The 24540-nt window shown below is 38.2% G+C and overlaps 1 protein-coding gene, 1 non-coding gene and 1 pseudogene across 11 annotated transcripts in view; 2 read left to right on the top strand and 1 right to left on the bottom strand.

Moving 5' to 3' along the window:
- Dnah12 (dynein axonemal heavy chain 12) overlaps window positions 1-24540 on the bottom strand; it is a 186845-nt gene that overhangs the window by 139413 nt on the left and 22892 nt on the right. For all 10 annotated transcript variants that reach the window (XR_002821196.1, XM_023715784.1, XM_023715785.1 and 7 more), the window contains exons 10-17: window positions 22678-22834; window positions 21730-21821; window positions 16370-16548; window positions 11417-11552; window positions 9872-9997; window positions 7816-7950; window positions 6739-6932; window positions 5523-5766 (exon numbers count right to left, since the gene is read on the bottom strand). Coding sequence is in view for 9 of the 10 variants with exons in the window: in XM_023715784.1 (XP_023571552.1) it covers window positions 5523-5766; window positions 6739-6932; window positions 7816-7950; window positions 9872-9997; window positions 11417-11552; window positions 16370-16548; window positions 21730-21821; window positions 22678-22834 (1263 nt within the window). In the remaining variant the exon portion in view is untranslated. The remainder of the gene's footprint in view (window positions 1-5522; window positions 5767-6738; window positions 6933-7815; window positions 7951-9871; window positions 9998-11416; window positions 11553-16369; window positions 16549-21729; window positions 21822-22677; window positions 22835-24540) is intronic.
- LOC111816885 lies at window positions 8867-8971 on the top strand. The gene has a single exon (XR_002821208.1). It is a non-coding gene; the product is annotated as a U6 spliceosomal RNA (small nuclear RNA).
- LOC105742224 lies at window positions 23842-24342 on the top strand (annotated as a pseudogene).

The following is a 24540-nucleotide window of genomic DNA, read 5'->3' as shown; positions in this document are numbered from 1 at the left end:
ATATAAAATTTGACCACCTCATTGTGAATTTTAAATACATACTACTATATTTGTCAAATATACATCAATGAAGCTGAAAATAAGTATTAATAATATTAAAAAGGGAAAGGAACATTCTCCATGACAATAAATAGGAAAGTGAGTAAATTAAGTAAGGAATAATATAGTTACACCAAAAGAACTATAATTACACCCAGAATATGGATGTCTTAGCAACATAATGTTAAATTAAAAAAATCAGACTATGTATGCATATCATTTTATACATTGTTATGTTCAAACGTAACAAAACAACAAGCTAAAGAATCACCAAATTAAAAAAAGTTTTCAAATACAGATTTATAATACATTTATCTCTAAGAAGAAATAAGGGAGAAAATAAGGCAGGAATGCACACACAGCAACAGCGCTAATAACCTAAGTTTAAAGAAGAGGGTAAGAGTCTGGAGTGTAGCTCAGGAGCAGAGCACTTACCCATGAAATGGGAGACCCTAGGTTTGATACCCTGATAAAGTGGAAGAAAGAGAGAGAGAAGGCAGGTTCACAGGTGTTCATTTTCTAATTATGCTACAGAACTGACATACATGTCACACTCAGTCTTCAAGTGTTTGATAATAAAACTGCATGAAGAAAAAAAGTTTTTCTATCATAGCCAACTAGCTGGTAGCAGGGAGGGAGGGAGGCTCCAATATAGCACTGCAGGAAAACAGGTACGCTGGAATGCCAGCTAGGGGAAGGCAGACAGGGGAGAAACTCATCACTGACCACACCCAGTGAAGCCAGAGTGCTCCTAGCCTGTGCGCCCTCACACCTCAGGTCCGGCGTCCCTATCACCTTGGGGAGGATCAAGCTGAGGGAGGGACTGGCATTGCAGAGGCAGCCAGGCTCCCAACGCTTCTATTCTCCCCACTGGGAAGAGGAACACAGCAAGTGAGATGTTTCCAAAGCAGAGCATCTCAGAGACTGAAAGCTGTAGAGCTGAGTATAAGCAGACCTGGGTAGATTCCTGAGGAATTTGATAACAAGTGCACCATTTTGATCAAGAATTTGGATCTGCTCACCCTGACTAACTATATATACTGATACCTGTGAACTAAGCTACTGCACTGCAGATGGTAATTTGTAATAGTAGTTTCATGCTTGGAGTGCCTGTCATTCTGGTCTTCTGAATACGGGCTGCTTGTCATGACATGCCAGTTGTTGCTATGATGTCTCTCAGGTAAATGGTTGTTCAAGAAGAAGGGGGTGGTGAATGAAAGCAAGAGACAAGAAAAGGAATATTGTGGGACTGTCCTGCTTCAAGGTTGTATATGGTGAGATTTTTGGACTTATGTGTAAACATAAGAATTATATATTTCTTTATGCCTATTTTTAAAATATATTCTAATTTTTAAATGTTTTTTATCATATTCTGTAGGGATTTAAAGTTCAACATATCAATACTTGATGAAAAATACCTGTTCCATATTATGCCTAAGATGTTTGATATGCAGACAGATAGTGAGGTTAAGCTTAACAGCCTAAGTTGTATGGTAATAACAATAAGCTTTTCTTCTGGATGGTTAACAACCTAAGTTTGCAGACCAAAATTAGAGAAAGAGGAGGGCTGAAGGAAAGCCAACATTTTGGCCCTAGTCTTCTAAGGTCAATTAAGACTCAGGACATATGAGAACTTGTACTGTAACGTCATGTAACTCAGTAGTGGCCCAAATTTTCTGATCAAGGAGATTATGGAGCCAAAGAGGAAAGTGATCGGTGATGTAGAGTGTGCCTAAGGAGAGTCACATGGAGAGAAAACATTCTCTCAGGCTTTCACAGAGGGCACCATTGGCCAAGCAATGGCCGTGACTCATCTACATGGCTCACACTGACAAAGGTTCTACAATCTGAGGTACAGGATCTCAGGATAAATCCTGAGGGGATTTGATTGACCTTATCCAACTCAAAAGCTACAACTCTTGTTGCATAGGTCCTGCTTTACCTTGGTCTTAACCATCCAGCAGAAAAGTATAAAAATGAAATGTAAGAAGTAAAGCCATGCTGTTATGTTGAGCTATAGGGGACTCAGGTCAACAATTTCTGACATTGCTAATCAAGCAGAAGACCCAATACTATTATGGGCTACTGAACTCTTTTAGAATATTTTGCTGAGTTTACACACCTATAATATTCAAAGAACAGAACTTAACAAAAAAAGGGGATACAGATGAATGTCCATTTTGTATCTGTGTGTTCAAAGTGGTTAGGATAGATATATAGTTACATTCTCTTAATGAATAGAGGGAATTGTTCTAATAGTGTTTGTAAATAGGATATTATGTCCGCATCTTGTACAGCAATTAACCACTGGGAAGAATGTATGCAATGTGTTAATTATTGAAACTGTCCTACCAATTTGATTTGAAACTGTCTCATTGCTATTTCTTTATCAATAAAATTACGAGGGGAAAAAAAAGAATTTGGATCTGGATCTGAAATTGGGTGTAGTGATTCATGCCTTTAATCCCAGTACCGAGGAAGCCAAGGCAGGAGAATCACAGCGAGCTAGAGGACAGCCTGGGCTACAGTGGGAGTGCAAAGCCACCAAAACTGCAGAGTAAGACCCTGGCTTAAAAAGAAATGAATAAATAAATTAAAAACTAAAAACCTAAATCTGAGCACAGAGAAACTGAACTCTGGGTCTGCATGAGTGAGCACCACCTATGAGTGAGGCACTATCAGAGAGAAGAGACCAGACACCCGGAGACAAGTCCTCACACATGCCTCCCCCAAACAGTAGGAGAGCTGACACCCTACGCACACTACCCAACACCCACAAGTGAGGCACCCACACAGGAGCTCCCCACTACCCCCTCTTAGGGGCCCTGAACACAGCAAGTCCTGAGACTCTCTGTACCACGTTTACCAGAGAGTGCCACTCTGAGGAGCGTGTACCATGACATGTTGGGTGGGAGGTTTGAAGAAATAAAATTACAAAGGTAGAGGAGGGGTTTGCTGGTGGCTTATACAAAAATGAATGACCAGCTTATCAAAGCAGTAAGAGTCTATGAAAAGGTTTCAACCAGAAATCCAGGAGATTACAAATTATACTGAAGATATGGGTAGCAGAGCTGACCGATGTGAGGACAGAATTCCAGAACTAGAGGACAGCAATGCCTATAAAGGCCAACTACTCAAAGATACCCCAAAGATAAGAGAACATGAAAAATGGATCTGATAGTTTCTAGGTGATACAAAGAAGGCCAATCTAGTTGGAAAAAGTGGAAAATTAGAAGAAAACACAAACGTTATTTAAAAATAAAAATAAAAAAAACTATTCACCAAGCTGGGGAGACAGCTTGGCAGTCTAAGTGCCCACCTGGCAAGCACAAGGTCTAGAGTTCAATCTGCAGAACTGCATGCCGTGCTGGCCCCAGAACCCAGTGGGTGGTACATGCCTGTAATCCCAGTGCTTGGGAGGCTGAAAACTATGAGTCCAATCTGTGTAGTAGACCCTATAGACCCTGTATTAAGATACATTAAAAAAAAATTCTCAAAGACATCTTCAAAAGAGGCAATGAAGCCTGCAATGCAATTAAGAAAAAATAAAATAAATAAATGCACCTAGCAGGATGAGCAGCTAAACAGAACAAAAAAAAAAAAAATCAGCAGCAAGAAAACAATGGAATGACAGGGGGCTATGGAGATGGCTCAGTAGAATAAGTGCTTGCCTGGCAAGAACAAGGGCCTGAGTTCAATCCCCAGTTCTGCCAAGGGGGTGGGGGGAACAGAAAGAAAAAGAAACTCACCCATACTATATCCAGACCCAGAACAATGCAATGACAGGAATAAGCTAATAAATTTCAGTAATAACTCACTGTGAATGGTCTTAAATCCCAAGTCAAATAACACAGGCTGGTAGAACAAATCAAGAAAAATAATGAGAATGGTTGGCGAGATAGCTCCGTGGAATAAATGCTGCTTAGGCAAGCAAAGGGACTGGGGTTCGATCCCCAGCACCACAGGCTGTGCAGGCCCCACACCCAGTGGGTGCTGAGCCAGCTACTGAGTTCAGGGGTGGTGGTGTACACCTGTAATTGTGTAATCCCAGTGCTGGGGCGGCTCAAAACAGGAGGATCACTACAAGTCCAAGCGAGACTTGTTAGTGAGACCCTGGGTTAGGCTCATGTACCAAATAAATAAAAAAAAAAGAAAAAGAATGGCATGTAGTATACAAAAAACCACATTTAATAGAAAAAGAAATTTACAGATTAAAAATCAAAGGCTGAAACACAATATGCCATGCCACAGGAACCCAGAAAAAAAAGCAGGAATAGCTATCCTAATTTCAGATGAAGTAGATATGCAAAGATAGACAGATAGGTAGATCCAAGAGATATAGGGAGGGGGGTTAAAAAAGAATTAAGAAATGTGATGTATCCCAGGGCAACCCACTCGGTCCCCGTTCTGACCCTCTCTTAAACAGAAGTTTTCTTTCCCCAAATAAACATATTCTGCTCTTAAAAAAAGAAATGTGATGTACATGTGCCAACTCCTTGCCACGCATGTAGAGTTATTATGTACTAAAAACATACACCAATAAAAAAAAAAACTCCAAGGAGAACTCTGGCCCCACTCAGGTTAAAGACTTAACTGTAGAATTAATTATGGTGATACTTTGGTGGTTGAATGGCTCCAAGCCTGAACTAAACTTTGCTCAGCAGTCAAACCAACAATCTAACTTGAAAAAACCTCTGAGTCAAGAGTGAGGCACAGGGCTGGTGAGATGGCTCAGTAGTCTAAAGCACCTACCTAGAACAAGCCAAGCAAAGCACAAGGGACCACGGTTCAATCCCCCAGCACCACATGCCAGCCAGTCCCGCCCCCTGGTGGGCTGAGCTGGCCACACACACACACACACACAAATTAAAAAAAAAGAGTGAGGCACACATCACATCTCACTGGGGACACAAAAGGGTGACACTTCAGTCTAAAAGCTGCTCTTGCCTAGATGACATATAGCACTTGTATTACTGTGTTAAAACTTTCACCATTGTTCCGTGTGTGCGTTTTATTTGTGTAAAGGAGTGTAACCATGGCTCCAAAGAAAGGTAGTGATACGAGCAGTAAAGCTAAGAAGAAAACTGTGAGAACTACAATAAAAAAAGAAATCACTGCAAAATTTGTTGAATTTAAAATTTGGGGACCTCAGAACTATTTGGTTTTCCATTATTTCTCATGGGAAAAATGTGTTCAGTTCTCAAACTTTTCAGCATTTGAATACAAATTTGGAATGAGTTGGGTTCAACAGCCAAGGTATTATTGTACTGTATTATAGCCAGAGAGATGATGTTTTGAGTTGGTTCATCTCAAATCGGATGCCCAGTCAGGTTAAGACTGACTAGATGCTGACCAATCTGTTTTACACATAACTAGTCCAGTGCTAAAGAAAGCACAAGATCAGAGGATGGATTATTTTATATAATACACAACAAAGTTGAAAATATGTATATCATATTAAAATAGCATTAAATATGTTATACCTTAAAAACTTTTATCTGTTCCATTATTGTAGCACACATAATAATTGTAGGATTTTCTTTCGGTTCTTCTTCAGGTCTCTCTTCCGTCACAGATCGTTTTCTTAATGCCTTTCTCTTTTCTTGTAATTCTTTTTTATGCTTCATTTGGAAAAATTTCAGTGTCTTAAAAATTTCTCGGGAAAACTCATCCACATCAGCTTCCATGCTCTCCCCATTGAGATCCAAAAACCCTCCATCCATCCACCTGAAAGGAAAGAAAAATAACATGAAACTCAAACACAGAGTCTCTAGACTAGGACTCTCGTTTCTGTAAAAGTGACAATGATGGCAGGAGCAGTTAACAATTTTTCTGTACCACACAAGTAGAGCTTATAGAAGAGATACAGAAATAGAATCATCGTTCTGGCTACACTGATTGGGCTAAAATATGTATCAGATTACGAATGGACAGCTCTCATACTCTTAATGAAATGCAGATTTGACTCATACTTCCAGCTTGGGAAGTAAATATTAGTAACATTAGTAAATCACATAAAAAATGGACTGACCCTGGAAAACTCAAATGATACTATAGAACTTCTAATGTGTGAGGCTGACATCAGAGCTCAGTGGACGAGTGCCTGCCTCACATGAGTAAGACCTTGGGTTCCCCAGCACTGTGAAAGTAATAACTGTAAAAGATAATAATAAGATTAAGTGATATGTTGGTATTATTTGATGCTTACCCTATATGATACTTGGTTTTCATTCAAATGAATAAACCCTACTTTTAAACACTTAACTGGGGCTGGTGAGATGGCTCAGTGATCTAAAGCACCTACTTAGAACAAGCTTAGCAAAGCACAGGGAAAACAGTTCAATCCCCCAGCACCACCTGCCAGCCAGCCCCGCCTCCTGGTGGGCTGAGCTGGCCACACACACACACACACACACACACACACATATAAATAAATAATTTTAAAAAAATAAACACTTAACTAAAAGAAATACAGCTGGGCATGGTGACACATGCCTGCAATCTCATGTCACTTGATAGGCTGAGGCAGAAGGACTGTCTCAGGTTGGAGGTTAGCCTGGGCTACATAGTGAGTTCAAGACCAGTCTACATAGTGAGAGAAATTTAAAAATTTGTCTCAAAATTTAAAAAAGAATAGAAAATCAATTTACATCTTAACCATTCTTTTATATCTTTGCTTATTATATTATCAGAAATTACCGTTTTTCTGCTCGCTGCCACTTCAAAACAAGATTAAAAAACTTGTGATATGGTTCAATGTTATTTTTTAAGTTATCCAGTTCAGGATATTTTGTTAATTCCCATTTGAAAAGTTCCTCTTCTTTATTGATAAATTGAACAGCTTCTTCAGATTCCTGGATACGTTTTTGTAGTTGTCGTACATCTGTCACATACTGAATGCAATGATTCATTACAAGAAATATCCAAGTATATGGTAAAAATAAGATCACATGATACTGAATAGGGCATATCTTTGTATTTGTACAGCAACTTAAAATATTATAATAACTTCACAACATTATACTGATACAGAATAATGTACAGTTATGTTTGCAAATAGAAAAATCACAAGAACGATCACACCAGAGGGCTGGTGGTGCGGTTCAGCAGTGGCGCCCTTGCCTAGTAGGCATCCTGACATAGGTTCCATCCCTAGCACAAGAAAAGAAAACCACATAGAGTGAATAGCACCAGTCCCCAGCCTAAAATTTAAGCCAATCTTTGCCACAGAAAACCTTTTTTTTAATATTTTAAAATGTCCATCCACCAGTGAATGGCTAAAGATGTGGTTCTTTTATATAATGGATTTCTACTGAACCACAAAGAAGGATAATCAAGACCTTCCTAGGTAAACAGATTCACCCTGAGAGCACACTCTTAAGTGAAGTAAATCAGACATCCAGGAGGAAATACCACACTGTTTCTCTGATGGAAGAAAACAAAAGCGTAAGTGTGGTCCAAAATGTATAATAGATATTGTGAAATAAGAAGAAAATGTTCAAATGGGAAAGGGAGCTAGGGAGAGGAGATGGGGAAAGGAAAAAGGGAAAAGAAAAAATGAGAAAAGAAGGAAAAAATGGAAACAAAGCTTTTTAAACAGGTAAGAGGAGTCGAAAGGAGGTTATGGGAATAGGGGAAATGAATCAAGTATAACATGTACAGGTACTAATTCCCTATGAAGAATGAGATCATTATGTACTCTTAAAATGTACCAATAAACTTAATTAATTTAAAAATTATGTTAATGTATCATACTATTTTAAATACTTATCAGACCTGTTGCATGCGTTCCAGTTCTGCAAATTCTGTAAATTCATCCATATGACGTGATTCTTTTTCTACTTCCAAAATCAGTTTCTCTCTCTTGGCTACTAGTTCATTTTCTTTTTTACGTTTAGCATTCTCAATGAGCTTTTAAAAGATAACTTAATGATGTTAGTTGTTATACTTCAAAAAATAATTATCAAATAAGAAATCTAAATGCTTCATATAGTAAAATAAACCATTAGAGAAAATGAATAAAAAATAAAACATTATCTACAATGACAATTTTTTTAAAAAACTCAAAGAATAAACAACACAGAAAAACCTTCCTAGATCTCCTAAGTGACTCCCACAATTTTTATTAATTAAATATTTTATTTAGCAGAATCTGGGAAAATAGAAAGCTATCATTTCTTGAGCACACATGTACCATGCATTTATCAAGAACTATTAAATAAATACTTTATATACTTTGCCATAGGTATAATTCTTTCTATTTTATGAGGCCAGGGAGATGGCTCAGTGGAATAAGTGCTTCCCTGGCAAGCTCAAGGGCTTGAGTTCAATCTCTGGTTCTTCAAAAAAAAAAAAAATCTTTCTATTTTAGAGTTGAAAAAAATTGAGGCTTATGGAAGTCATGAGATATATCCAGAATCACAAAACCACAAAACTCAAATTTTCATTACTACTTCACTGTTATGGCTTTTACCGAAATGTGTCCCTAAAGCCTCATGCACACGTTGGTAGGGCTTTTGGGAGGTGGCCTGATGTGAATATGGATTAAGGGTATGTGCTAATTAAGTTAGTCCACTGATTCCTTTAGCATGGTCCTGGGTGTGGAATAATGGAAACCCCCACCCTGGGTGTGTGTGACACCAACCCTTAGGCTTGATGAGGGAAAAGGGAAAAGGAGCTCAATGCTACCACTTCTCTGCTTCCTGCCTACCCTGCCATGGGCTGTTCTCCCCTGCCCATGCCCTTCTGCCATGCCACTCTAGCTTGGGGCCAGCTAACTATGGATGTAAACCTCTACAAATTATAAGCTAAAACTACCCTTTTGTGGGTTCACTTGAGCAGCACATACACTAAAATTGGAACAATACAGAGAAGATTAGCATGGCCTCTGTTCAAGGATGACAGAATTCTTGAAGCAATTTTTAAAAATAATAAAATACATAAAAATAAACCTTTCCTTTTTTAACCTTTGGGTATCAGGCATTTTGTCATAGCAAGAAAAAAGTAGCTAAGATATTTATTTTCCTCTGATTGTAGAATAAACTGGTTTACTCTAGACCTTTTCCATTTTTTGATATACATTCAGATACAAAATTACAGCCAGATATAAAATCCTGAATTTTCTACCTCTAATTTCTGTGATACTAAGCAACTTATTCAACTTCTGTTTTATCTCTCCTCTATAAAACTTTTCTCTCAAAATATAGGGGAATAAGAATACCTAGAATTTTTATGAATATTTGAAGGTTTAATAAATGAAAAGTACTAAGTTCCACACTGAGTTCAATTATTAATAATAATTTGCATAGTAACTATGACTTCGTTAATGTCATCTCCCCTACTTACTAAATCTTGTGAGTTGAATCCAAAAACCTATCCTAAGCCTATTATAAATTTTGTCAGACTCACACTTACGCTGACATATGAGGTTTTTGGGGGGTGGTTGGTTTCCTTATTTTTTGGAGACGAGATCTCACTTTGTAGTCTAGGCTGGCCTTGAAGTCACTATGTACCCCAGGCTGGCCTCAAATTTGCAGCAATCCTCTTGCCTCAGCCTCCTGAGTGCTGGGATCACAGATGTACCCCACCATGCTGGGCAATATAAAGTTTTTAAAAGTAGATGGCAAAGGCTGGGCGTGGTGGTAGGCAGAGGAAAGAGGATCACTGCGAATTCAGGACCAGCCTAGGCTACAAAGTGAGCTTAAGGCCAGCCTGAACTTCATAGCAAGACCCTTTCTCAAAAGAAGACAAAAAAGTAGTTTGCAAGTAATGTGAATTAAATATACACAACTGAATGTCAGAATAAACAATATGTACTGAAAAATATATTTACCTCATCATTTTCATCGAAGATGGGGTTAATCTTCTTAGGCCACAGAAGAACGTTTGCATTTAAAGTTAAGTCTTCTTGAGGAAAGAGAAAAGTATCTAAAAAGTAGCTCATCTGGCGCTTCGATTCCTACAAGAGAAGCTCTAGATATAACACAATAGATGGAAAAATCCAAGGCTTTATTGTTTTCCCTTTTTTCTGTATTTAGGACAGGGTCTACAGGGTCTCACTCCATAGATTGGACTCGGGGTGATCCAAATGCCCATCAACTCAGAAATGGATTAAAATGATGTGGTATTTTTACATAATGGAAATTACTCAGCTATTTAAAAAAGGATAAAGTTGAGTCTTTTCTAGGTAAATGAATGCAACTTGAGACCATCCTCATAAGCAAAATAAATCAGACCTGCATTATAAACATTGTATTGTCTCCCTAGTGTAAGAAGTTGAAAAAAATAAATAAAATCTACATTGTACAATGAATTTTTGAGAAATGGAAAGAAACTGTTCAAAAGCAAAGAGAAAGTGGATGGGGAAAGGAGAAAAGAAGGAAGGGAAGAGGATAGCTATAGCTATAGATACAGATATATAGATCCGTGTGTGTGTGTGTGTGTGTGTGTGTGCGCGCACGCTATACTACTAATTTCTCTTAATTCATTGAAATGAAAGTTTTGTGCTTCTATCATTCAAGCAAGTTTTCATGCCAATCTGAGCAACTATTTTTAAAATAACAATAAGCCATGTAGTAACCATTGTTATTCTCCTATTATCTCGTTTTGAAATTTTGTATCATTTTCATTTTTTTATCTTTAAAATTAAAAAAAAATGATATGGCAATGCTAAGGACCAAAAAAAAGAAAAAAAAAACTTAAAAAATATTTCAATAGATATACCACCTGTTATTTTCACTTAGTTGTTGAAATTAAAGTAAGTGTAGTAGAAATACAAGGATAGGTGAAAAGGCCAATGGATGTAAGCAGTATTCCTTAAAAGAGATCTGCATGGATATGGACACTTGATATACTGTGGAGGTGGCAATACAGAGCAGTGGGAGTGGTCATTTCAATAAATACTGTGTATTGGGGCTGGGGAGATGGCTCAGTAGAATAAGCACTTCCCTGGCAAGAACAAGGGCCTAAGTTCAATCCCCGGTTCCTCAAAAATAAAAATAAATAAATAAATAAAAATACTGTGTATTTTTTTTAATGTATTTTAGTACAGAGTCTACAGGGTCTCACTACATAGATTGGACTCATTACACAGATCTGACTCATAGTGATCCTCCTGTTTTCAGCCTCCCAAGCTTTGGGATTACAGGTGCACACCATCACGCAGAGTCTCAATTGCTGTCTCACTTGCTTCTCAGCACAATGGGGGGTGGGGCTGGCATAGTAAGCTAGGGATCGCATCCCGGCCCGTGCACCTGCCTAAGCAGGCACTTTTGTCTGCTGAGCTATCCCTTTGTGTATGTTTTTTATACACCCTCTATATGCAGATTATATTTCACAATGAAGAAACACTTAGGGTATCTATATAAAAGCATCTTACCTGGATCCTCAAAGCCAACTCTTGAATCCTTACAGTCCGTGCTTTTTCTATATAAGCTATCAGATCCATCATCTCTTCTGTAGTCTCAGGTATTTTTAAAGCATGCTCTCTAATTGCTTCAAATTCACTGCAAATACTAACACAATACTTTGTTTTACTATGCTTACAGTAATTAATACTATAATCAGAATTTTATTATAAATATACAATAAGAATTATTCTTCCAAAAAATAATTCCTTAGTTCATTAAGATATATTAACTGATATAAACCAGTACATATCCAACATAAATAAAATCTATGAAATTAAGCTAATATTTGCATATGAAATTACAGGTATTCAATTTTTTTTCTAGCGATCTCTTCGACTTTATTGAATAGCCAGATGAACAGTATGAATATCTAGATAAGCAGTCTAGATAAATAATATCCAGATAGAGTATACCTTGGATCAGACAGTCTAAATCCTGCCTCAGTTGCTTCTTACTAGCTTCATGAACTTATGCAAGTCTCTTAAAGTTCAGGCCCACAAAATGAAGGCATTAACCTATCTCTTGCTAGATTACTATAATGCAATAATGAATGCAAAGATTCTAACACATAGTATACTCTCAACTTCCCATTATGTAAAGTTATTAGTACAAACAGGAATGATCAGTGCCTCTTGTGAAATACAAAAATACACCAAGTAAAAAGATCAAGTGATTATTCATATATGCTTAATTCCACAATTCATTTAATAAAATAGTGTTCCTGTGCCTTAAAATAACTGAATCATCATGCCATTATGAGAAATTTTAGGGGAAAAAAACTCATATAAAAACACAGTATAAAATGATTAACAGGGCTGGGAAGATATCCTAGTGGCTTAAGCACCTGTCTGGCAAATGCAAGGTCCTGAGTTCAATCCCTGTTACAAAAAAAAAAAAAAATCAACAATTTAAAAAAAAAATTAGTTCATAGAATTACTTCAGATATATTATGTGGGGAAATTATTCACTTATTTAATAGATAACTGAGTACCTACAATGTCCTAAGCAAGTTTCTAACCACTAGAGATATACCAGCAACCAAAAATGTTTCTACCCTAATAAAGCATATATTCAATGAGACAAATTCAATGAGACAAAAGTGCATAAATATACACAAATTAGCAAGTTCTGTGAAGCAAAACAGAACAAAATAGGGGGACAGTGTGGGGAATGTGTCATTGTTTCACAGAGAATGGCTAGGGAAGGCCTTTCCAGGCAAGTGCTATCCAAGGTGAGGAAAGACCTGCTCACTTGGGCAGCATATAAACCAAGGTGAGAGAAGAAGAAAGTGAGGCATGAAAAGAGCTTTTAGGAAGGTAAAAAAAAAAAACAAAACACTGTATTAACTATGCCATTGTCATTGCTCTTAGCAGGATGGCCAAGACTCAAGAAATGTAAGTTTGGGCTGGCCAAATAGTCCAGTGGATTAAAGTGCCTGCAAGCAGGTGCTGGGGCTGGGGTTCAATCCCTGGGCCTGCCATGCTGGTCCCACCCCTGGAGTGCACAGAGAAGGCAACTGAGACTGGGTGTGATGGCATGTGCCTGTAATTCCAGCTCTTGGAAGGCTGTAAACAGGCGGATCACTATGAGTCCGATCTAGTAGTAAGACCCTGAACACCCTGTAGATACTTCCCTAAAAAATACAAAAAAAGAAAAGAAAAGAAATGTAAGAGGGGCTGAGGAGATTGCTCAGTGGAATAAGCAGTATCTTTTTGCATGGCACATTTTCACACAAAGCATGCTGATAAACACTTTCTAACAGGCATACACTTGTTTAATCATTTATTTAGTGCCTATGGCCTGTCAACCATAGTGCTTTCCAAATGTTATATGTATGGATGTGAAGGCGTCCTGGCTGTGACATCTGTCACTGCACTGATAACCAGGGTTGACTTGGCCAATCCGGCTGCCTAGGCAGGTGTCCCCTTTCTTCCTCACCACTCCATGTGTGTCCCTCCCTAGGCAATTGCACTCTTGGTTGCTTGTCACTTAGTCAAAGAGGATGGCCAGCCCGATAGAGGAGCATTTTTCCTCCAGCAAGGACATAGCAGCAGCTGTGCTCCTTTGCTAGAACTTCCAAACAAGCTCTCGAATGTCATCTGTGATCATTACAGTACACTTGCAAAGGCCCTGAGGTAGTAGTAACTTGGAAAATGTTAGGAATGGCAAACGCACCAGTGCACCCAAGGGAGAGATCCTAGTATGAGAGTGGGAAGATGAGGAGAAGTCAGGTCGCAAAGAGCTTGAAAGCTAATTCTTGATTATCAAAAATGTAAGAGGGATGCTTTAATGTAGACAATGCAGAAAGCCAGTGGTCCTCTGAGGACATTATTTCTTGGCAGAACAGAATCCCTGTTCCCTGGGAAGAGCTATTTCAGCAAAAGAGGCAACTCAGTAAGAGCCAGGTGGTCTAGGCAGAAGCTAAACTGAGCCATCAAGTGAGCACGCTGGGCATTGATGACCCTGCACTCACCTACTGGCTCGCATTTGCTCTATCTCAAGTATGGAATTCAAAGAGGAAAGAATTGAAAAAGAACTAAGCAGAGGACACATCTGAGGATTTTTCAGCTGCTCTTACATCATGGGTTTATAAGATACAGCTATTTTGGCAGTGAAACACTTTTCCAAAAATTATCACTTCAACAAAAATTTTAAAATTTTATAAGAGATGGGAGTCATGGGAAGAGAAGAGAATGAAAGGGGACATGAAAAGAATTACAACGTGCTAACATACATGCAGCCACTCCTCATGAGGAATATAATCATGTATTTTAAACACGTACATTAAAAACTTTTTAAAGTTAAAATTTTTTAAAGGTTATATTAAACATATAATCATTTTTGTATTAATTGTGCCACTGTCATTGCTCTTGGCAGAACTGTCAAGACTCAAGAAAGGATTAAGTTCTAATACATTATCTTCCTCATTCTCTTTTTGTGCTGCCTGCCTTTATACAAAATATGCTGATAAACACTCTCTGACAATCACATACTTGCTTATTCACTTACAAATATTTATTGGGTGCCTGCTGCATGTAGTCATGGGTGTTAAATGCTCTCCAAATGTTATCTGTGATCATAACATTAGACTTACATGGAAGCTATTCTCAACTGACACAATAGAAAATTGGAGCTCAGGAAAATTAAGTAACTTTCCCAGAATTATAGAATTAGTTGATGTCAAAGACTAGATTCAAATTCAGGTCTTTTTTATTCTAAAATACATAAATAACTTTTTCATACTACTCTTGGAAAATAAACAGAAGAGTAAGGATCATGTGTTAGGCACTCTGCTAGATGTTTCATATGTATTAGTTATCATTACAGAAGTTTCAAACTCAGATTCCTTGAGGGAGAGAAGGTAAGAAAAGGAATTTAAATATGAGTTGCTTGGGTAATGGGTAAGCAAATCACAGGACACATTTCCTATCTAAAGTGCATGCTGGCTCCATTTACCTCTGCAGATGCAATGTGGCACAGCATTTTCATTTATTCAAGAAAAGTAAGAAACCAGGAGTATATGTATGTGTGTGAGAGGGAAACAGAAGAGAAGAGAAGAGAAGAGAAGAGAAGAGAAGAGAAGAGAAGAGAAGAGAAGAGAAGAGAAGAGAGAAATCTAATTTTGAAATATCATTAGCAAATTGAAAATTTATTTAAACAAAATAAAATATTGTGGAAGAAGTAAAACACATTCGCATGACATGCACAGTTAACAGGCCACTAATTTATGAGTCCAACTTCGCAGTCCCCCTACACCATAGGTGTTTTTGTCACCATTTTATAGATGATAAAAATAACCCCATGTTTTGTTTTTGTTCTGATATTGAGGATTGAGCTTGCGACTTTATACTTGCCAGGCAATCACTCATGCCACTGTGCTATATCCCCAGCCCCACAGATGATAAAAATAAACTATGTGATAGAAGAAGTAAATATTGGAGAGCAGAGTGATTCCCAATATCACAGAAAATCTATACATTTTCACTATCATGCAATCTACATTCAATACTCATTTACTTCAGTTTATTTTTAAAAATCCTCAGTATCCTTAAAACTAGTAATGGCACAGACCTGCAATCCCAGCATTCAGGAGGCTGCAAAGGGACGACAGCCACAAGTTTGAGGATAGCCCAAGTTTGAAGCTAGCCTGGGCTAGTGAGTTCAAGGCCAGCCTGAACTACACAGTGATACCCTGAACTGCATAGTGATATCCTGCTCAAAAAAACAAGCCAAGGAAGGAAGGAAGGAAGGAAGGAAGGAAGGAAGGAAGGAAGGAAGGAAGGAAGGAAGGAAGGAGAAAGAAAGACAACCAAGTTTCTAACAGCATTGTGCTAATCTATCTTGATTATCAACTTGCCTGGATTAAGACACTTCTGGACAGGTGATTGGCCTCTGAGGAACTAACTTCAGCAAAGGGTTAACTTATTGGTGAGTTCCTAGCTGATGGGCAAGCAGGTGAGGCTGGAAGAAGTGGCTCATGGGAGGAGGGCCTAGGAGGCTCAATCTGGTCCCGGGCTCCTTCCTCTCTGGCTCTTCCCCTGCTCTCTGCTTCCCACCACTTTAAGGTGCGCAGCTGTCCTCTGCCATAGCTTTCTGCCAGATGTTTCTGCCTTGGAAACCATAACCAGGTCAACTGCCTGTGTTCTTCCAGTGGCAGGTATCTAGCATTTTGTTGCAGAGATGGGAAAGTTAATTCAAGTATCAACCACAAAAAATCCAAAACTAAACTTGAATCTTATTGACTAAAATAAATCCAGCCTGATGAAACCACAAAGGAACCCTCTTAGGAGGGAACTAAGGAGAAAACTTGGTGAGTGCAACACTTGCTTATATATTTTAATCTTCTGCCTTTAAGCAAGAGTTAATATAAAAACATTTCTTTTGACCCTATTTTTCTGAGTATGGTAATTAATTCTACTTACCATTCATTTTCTTTTCTATATTTTGAAGCTATGTCATTTAATAACATGTTTGCAAAGGCTTTTGCTTTATTTGTCAGGCCTGTCTTCAAATCTTCACAATCCAAACGCACCATGGGGTAATGAACCCACTGAGGCAAAAGCATTATTTCTGAGGCAAGACTGAAAAATCTTTCTATGAACTTAAAAAAAAATGCATAGATTGTCTAAATCATCTGCGACTTTATAGAACTTTATTATGTTGAAATTCTTAATCATATAATATTAAAGACAAACTCATTTCATTTTGCTAAGTGACTAATATCTTTCCCATTTCTGTATACACCTCTCTGTGTGTACGTATGTGTACGTGTGCACACATGCACTGGGGATTGAACTCAGAGCCTGTTAGACGCCTAAACATACATCCTACCACAGAGCCTAACCCCTAGTCTCCATAAATCTTTTGTTTTAAACCTAACTTTTCATTTAGGAACTTGTTGATCTACTTTTTTTTTTTAGTCTCAATTTCATTAATTTCCTGTCTGGTCTTTATACTCTTTCCTATATTAGCTTTGGATTTGGATTATTCTTGTTTTTGCTAAATCTTGAAGAACATCAATAGGTTATTCGTTTAGGCTGTTTTTCTGAGGCAGGCAGTCACAGGTCCAAACTTCCCCCTTAGGACTGCTTTCACTGTTCCATAGGTTCTGGGATATTGTACTGTATCATTTGCTTCTAAGAACTCTCTAATTCCTTCCTTGATGCTTTCTGTGACCCTCTTCACTATGTTAAAAACTGAGTAACCATATGGTCTAGCAGTTTCATTCCTAGGTAGATATTCAAGATAAATAAAAGCATTCAATTCACAAAAACTCACATGAGTGTTCATAACAGCCTCATTCACAACAGGCAAAAAATCCCCAGAAACAATCCAAATGTCTATTAACTTCGAAACTGATACAAAAGTCCAACAGAGGATATGTTCCAATTCCAACAGCTCTAGTAAACACTTGAAAGTGCAAATGGGTCCCATGTATATACACCTATGCTAAGGCTTAATTTATAAAATCCAGCTTAGTGTTGTCTCTGTCTCTGTCTCTCTATTCTCTGTCTCTCTGTATCTGCCTCTGTCTCTCTGTCTCTGTTTCTCTCTCTCAAACACACACACACACACACACACACACACACACACACACACACAGAGGTCTCCATAAATCTTTTGTTTCAAACCTAACTTTTCATTAAGGAACACACACAAAAACCCACAAATACTTATTGTACTTATGCTTTTGGGATATGGTTGACCTCAGGCAACTGAAAGTGGAAAAGAAATTCATGGATAATGGAACAGTACTGTATATCTGTAAAATGGAACACTGTTCATCCATAAAAGGATAAATGACTTTGAACATATGCTAAATTAAAGAATCCAGGCACAAAATGTAACATACTTTTTAGTTGCCTTAGTTTTGTTTTGTTTGTGGTTCTGGGGATTGAACTTAGGACCCTGCACTTGCCAGGCAAGCACTTAGTCTACTGAGCTATCTCCCTGGCCCCGCCTTGTTTGGTTTTGGTCTTTTTTTATTTTACTGTATTTCTTTGGTTGAATTGTTTTTTAGGGGGGAATTATTTTTTTGGTTTTGGTGCTGAGGTCCAAACCTAGGGCTTCCAGCTTGTTAGGCAAGCATACTACCGCTGAGCCAAATCTCCAGTCCCACAAAATGTAACATATTTTTTAAATTTAATTTACATGAAATCTGAAGCACACATAAATCCATAGAGACAGAGCCGAGGAGATAGCTCAGTAGAATAAGCGCTTGCCTGGCAAGCGCAAGGGCCTGAGTTCAATCCCAGGTTTCGCAAAAAATAAATAAATATACATAGAGAGACAGAAGAAAGATCAAATATTTCTATGGCATATGGTGACTGTAAATACATTTTATAAATATATAATGTCTGACTTACACTTCAATAAAATTCTTTATAAAAATGAAAGGTATAGATTTCAGAATATAAATTTTTTCAAGTATAAAAAGGGCATTCCATACTAATAATGGGTGTACCTCAAGAAGATTATACCTAAACATGTATGCATTAAAAAATAGAATTTCAACTGCCTGAGAGGTAATGAATCTGCCAATGACCACCAGACTGAACTTCAAGCCTGATTCCATCCCCAACCAAGCCGTCAATGACATCTCAGGTCCAGCTGACAGCTTGCCTTTACCTTATGGGAAACCTTGAGACACAGGTATCTCATTAAGCCTAGATGGATTCCTGATCCCTAGATGATGTGAAACAATAAACTTTTTTAATTTTAAACCACTACAGAGCTGGTGAGATGGCTCAGTGGTCTAAAGAACCTACTTAGAACAAGCTTAGCAAAGCACAGGGACTGTGGTTCAATCCCCCAGCACCACATGCCAGCCAGCCCCGCCCCCTGGTGGGCTGAGCTGGCCACACACACACACACACACACACACAAATAAATAAATAAATAATTTTTAAAAAAAAAAACCACTACATTTTAGAAGTAATTTGGGCTTATCCCAAGAAAGTGATATTGGGTTAGCGTATAAACATCAATAGATATAATTCAAAACATTAATAGACCAACAGAGAAAAAACATATGATCAACTCAATATATGTAACAAAAGTAATTAATTGACAAAATCCAGCCCCCTATGATTTAAAAAAAAAAAATCTTTTCTTTTTTTTTTTGTGGTGCAGGGTCTCACTACACAGTTCGGACTTGTAGTGATCCTGTTTTATTTATTTATTTATTTACTTACTTACTTACTTATGGTGGAACCGGGGATTGAACTCAGGCTCTTGCACTTGCAAGGGAAGCACTTATTCCACTGAGCCGTCTCCCCGACCCCCAATCCTCCTGTTTTCAACCTCCCAAGCACTGGGATTACAGGCATGCACTACCACGCTTGGTCTTAGTGGCTGGCTCAGTGTTTCTGGGGGCGGGGCCAGCACACCATGTGGTGCCAGGTATTGAACCCTGGTCCCTGCGCTTGTCTAAGCAGGCACTTAGTCCACTGAACTATCTTGCCGGTCCTAAAAAAGAAATTCTTAACACACCTAGAATAGAGCACAAATTCACCTACCTCATAAAAAGTATCAAGAAACATGTTTAAAATATTTAAAGGTGAAAATTCTGAATGTTTACCATAAGATCATAAGCAAGATAAAGATGATCTTCTCATTGCTACGACTCCATGCTATACTGGTAACCCTACTCCAAGCAATAAAACATGGTAAGAAACTAATGAATTTAGATAGAAAAGGGAAAACAGAAACATTCTTGGAAAAAAAAAGAAACAATCTTGATTTGTGGATTATATGATACACTTATATTGAAAATTCTAAAAAATCTTTTTAAGAAAGCTGTTAGAACCAATAAGGTCTCTGTAAAAATTATGTTCATATATGTTAGTGATGAAAATCAAAATTGTTATTAAAAATACCAGCATTTGGGCCAGAGATTTAGCTCAGTGGCATAGCACCCACCTGGCAAGTGTGAGGTCCTGAGTCCAATTCCCAGTATCCCCCCACCAAAAGAAACAGCATTTACAAGATATGTACAAGGCCTGGACAGTGCAAACTACAAAATATTATTGAGAGACAGTTTTCTTAAAAGCTCAAAACAATTGAAGTACATAATGAATTGAATGATTCAATTTTAAGACAGTAATTCTTCCCAAATTGATACACAGATTCAATGTAATCAATCCTAACCCAAATCCTAGCTGCTTTCTTTAGAAATGAACAGGCTAATTTAAAACTTCTGTGAAAATGAGAAGGACCTAGAATAGGCAAAATCATAAAAAAAAATTGAAGGGCAGGCCAGATAGCTCAGTGGACCAAAGCACCTGCTTAGGAAAGTGCAGGGACTAGGACTGATCCCCAACACTACATGCCGTGCAGTCCCCACCCCTGGGGCGTGTTGAGACAGTGACTGAAACCTGGCATGGTGGTGCATGCCTATAATCCCAGTGCTTGGGAGGCTGAAAACAGAAAGATCTCTATGAGTCTGATCTATGCAGTAAGAACCACCCTGTAAACCCTATACTAGTTTCTTTCTTTTTTTTTGGCAGAACCTGGGATTCAACTCAGGCCCTTACGCTTGCCAGGCAAGTGCTTATTCCACTGAGCCATCTCCCCAGCCCCCAACCCTGTACTAAATACATAAAAAAGAACAAAATTGGTGAACTTACACTATATGATTTGAAAACTTAAGCAGCTAAACTATGAGAATCATGACTGTGGAACTTAATAAAAATAGATAAATTAAACCAATGGAAAAGAATATGTAATTCAGATAGACTTACAAATACAGAGGTAGAAGATGCTAAGATAATTTTTTTGAGAAAAGGTAATATTTTCCTGTTTTGGGGGTATCAGGAATAGAACTCAGGACCTTGAGCTTGTCAGGCAGGCACTTGTGCTGCTGAGTTATATCTCCAGGCCAATAATTTTAATAAATAATTCTGGAATAGCATGAATATCCACATAGAAAAAAATTAAACCATAATCCATATCCCTCTCACACCATATATAAGAATTAATTTATTAGGGGCCAGGGAGATGGCTCAGTAGAATAAGTGCTTCCCTGGCAAGTGCAAGGTCCTGAGTTCAATACCCGGTTCCACAGGAAAAAAAAAAAAAAAAAAAGAATTAATTTATTGGCTGGAGAGATAGTTCAGTGATCTAAATGCCTACCTGGAAAGCACAAGGACCTGGGTTCAATATCTGGTCCCACATGCTGAGCTAGCCTCAGAACGCTGGGTGCACTGTGCTGGCCACCAATGCTGGGTGTGGGGGCACACACCTGTAATCCCAGAGCTGGGAAGGCTGAAACAGGAGGATCACTATGAGTCTGAGCTGCGTAGGGAGACACTATACCAAATAAATAAATAAATAAATAAAAGTTTTTTAAAAAAAGAAAAAAAATTGTGTGTGTGTGTGTGTGTGTGTGTGTGTGTGTGTTTAATGTATTCAGTATAGGATCTAAAGGGTCTCACTACACAGATCAGACTTGTAGTGATCCTTCCTGTTTTTCAGCCTCCCAAATGCTAGGATTACAGGCGCAACACTATGTCCAGTCTCCATCTGTGCCTCAGCACACCCCAGCAGCGGGGCCAGCACAGCACTGGAGATCAAACCCTGCCACTGCCTCTGCCTAAGCAGGCACTTTAATATGCTGAGCTATCTGGCTGCCCCTAAAAAAGGAAATTATGAGTCAAACTGAGTTTATTAAAATATTTCAGAGAATTACTTATTTTAATTGAAGCATTTATATTTAGAATAAAAAGATTCTAATTTGAAAGAAATTTCAAAACCATTAATAAAAAACAAAATTACCACTTACCTCTGTGTATTCATCAAAAGTATGATCTTCTGCCTGAAAAGCCTCTATCATCTTGTCTGCAGTCCCATCAAGGAGCCAATTATATTTTTCAACTGAAAATTAGTAATTTAGTTAAAATCTCAACAGTACTTCTAAAAAGGTAAAGTGATTTTTATATGATCATACAAAAAGTATTGTATTATATTGTATCATTTATTAATACATGGATTACTACATTTAAAGGAATAGATAAGATAGAAGAGATTTATTAAGAAAATAAATAAGGTCCAGCCAAATAGCTCAGCAGACTAAAGCGCCTGCAAGCAGGTGCAGGGGCCAGGGGTTTGATTCCCAGGCGTGCTATGCTGGCCCCGCCACTGCCCCTAGGGCACACTGAGAGGGCGATTGAGACTGGGTGTAGTGGTACGCGCCTGTAAGCCCAGCTCTTGGGAGGCTGTAAACAGGAAGATCTCACTAGTAGTGAGACCCTGAACACCCTGTAAACACTTCCCTAAAATACAAAAAGAAAAAGGAAAGAAAATTTCAAATAAATCTAATAGGCTTGAAAATAACTTAGAGATACAGATATGCCAGTTAATAGACAATTCAGGTTAACAGTCAAACAACAGCTCACACACACACTTGAGACCGACTGATAAAACTGAAAAGCAATTTTTGCAAAACTATTCTCAGAAATTACCTGGATTTTTACCTTTTATTTCCTCCTTATTCCACACTTACTCTCTCCACTCTTTGACCTTACCACCCTGCTTCAGTTAACATTTACCCTTCGGATCAGGTAACAGAATTGAAATTTGTTAGGTTTGATCTTTGACTATGCCAAAGGCAAACATATGCTCACTTCTGGCTCTTCAGCTCTTTCCAAACAGTCTCAGAAAGCCAAATATCTGAACAAATCCTAGTTAAAAATAATAAGAAGGCATATAGGATCAAATATTCCATATATACCATATGTCTCATAATGTTTCCTTGCACCATCTAAATTCTGCTGTACTGCTGCCTTCAGGGTAGTAAGAGCCCACTGTAACACATGTTCTGGAAGCTCCGTATCAAGATTGACAGGTGTTGAAATTCCCGACAGCCAAGAAGGAATTGTTTGGACATTCTAAAACATAAACATAAAATATATGTAATAAATGTGTAACTGTTCAATTGTAAGAACAAAAATCTTACACTATATTTTTAAGAAACTTCTTTGGTCCAAGAAAAGATAATGCAACACAAAATAGTAATTTATGGCTGGGGAGATAGCTCAGTGGTCTAAGCGTCTGCCTGGCAAGTGGAAGAACCTGGGTTCAATCCCTGGTACCACATACCATACTGGCCCTAGTACCTTGGGAATGCTGTGCTGGCCCCAAAACTGGGCATGGTGACAATCCTGTAATCCCAGCCCTGGGAAGGCCAAGACAGGAGGATCACCTTAAGTCCAAGCTGCATAGTGAGACCCTGTACCAAATAAATAAATAAATAAATAAATAAATAAATAAATAATTTTTAAAAAGTGAAGTCTATAGTTCAATATAAAAACAAACTGGGTTAAGCATTATGTCATATGCCTATAACCCCAGTAATCAAGATGCTGAGCAGGAGGATTGCAGAATTCAAAAACAGGCTGAGCTACATAGTGAGTTCAAGGTAAGCCTGAACTACAAAGTGAGATCCTATCTCAAAAAAACAAAGCAGGAAAAAAAGTCCACTGAATTCCCGATCTGCAAGCTGCCTGGCCCTGGCTTTGTCCCTGAGGCACACTGAACCAGAGAAGGAGGCCAGGCATGAAGGCACATGCCTGTAATCCCAGCACTGGGGAGGGCTGAAAACAGGAGGATCACTACTAGCCCGAGCTGCACAGTGAGACCCTATGATAAACACATAAATGAAAAAAAAAAAAAAAAAATCCAAGTTAGATTGGCTTTCTATCATTCAGTGTTTACTAATTATAATGTCAACATAATTATACTAGAAAACTCTAGAGGGAACAAATATTAGACCTTTTTTTTTTTTTTTCCCGGATTGAACTCAGACCCTTGCACTTGCCAGGCAAGCACTTATTCTACTGATGGGACCTTCTTCTTAAAAAGCTTGTACTTCAGGTGGTGGTTTTGTTGGTTTTTGGTAAAGGCAGGTAGTTCGTGGCCATGGCCTTTGGGCTGGGATGAACCGCATCCCCAGTTAAGGCGGGAGAGCCGGCCCAAAACATGGCCAGCACAGTGGTAGCAGTTGGACTGACCATTGCTGCTGCAGGATTTGCAGGCCATGAAGCATATGGAGCCTCAAGTAAAACAAGTTTTTCAGAGTCTACCAAAATCAGCCTTCAGTGGTGGCTATTATACAAGTGGATTTGAACCCAAAATGACAAAACGGGAAGCAGCATTAATACTAGGTGTAAGCCCTACTGCCAATAAAGGAAAAATAAGAGATGCTCATCGACGAATTATGCTCTTAAATCACCCAGACAAAGGACAATCTCCTTACATAGCAGCCAAAATCAATGAAGCTAAAGATTTACTAGAAGGTCAAGCTAAAAAATTAAGTAAATATATGATGAATTTTCAGTTCATAGTAGCTTATGTATATGAGTACTACTGTTTTATAATAAAACTCCACTGAGCTACAAAAAAAAAAAAAAAAAAAAAATTGTACTGTATAAATTTTCCATGAGAAAGATGTCCTCCTGGCAGTAGGAAGAGCATTCTTACCACCAGAGATGGAGTCACTGCCCTGATGTACCTGCCCAGCATTCCTTCCTAAAAACCTTACCTTCCATTAGGCTTATCTATTTCCTCATCATTTTCCAACAATTTAGCTCTTCTA

This window comes from Octodon degus, unplaced genomic scaffold (assembly GCF_000260255.1).
Source record: "Octodon degus isolate 3935 unplaced genomic scaffold, OctDeg1.0 scaffold00043, whole genome shotgun sequence".
Taxonomy (NCBI): domain Eukaryota; kingdom Metazoa; phylum Chordata; class Mammalia; order Rodentia; family Octodontidae; genus Octodon; species Octodon degus.
Note: the sequence above shows the minus strand (reverse complement) of the source record. Positions and strands in the feature narration are given on the sequence as shown.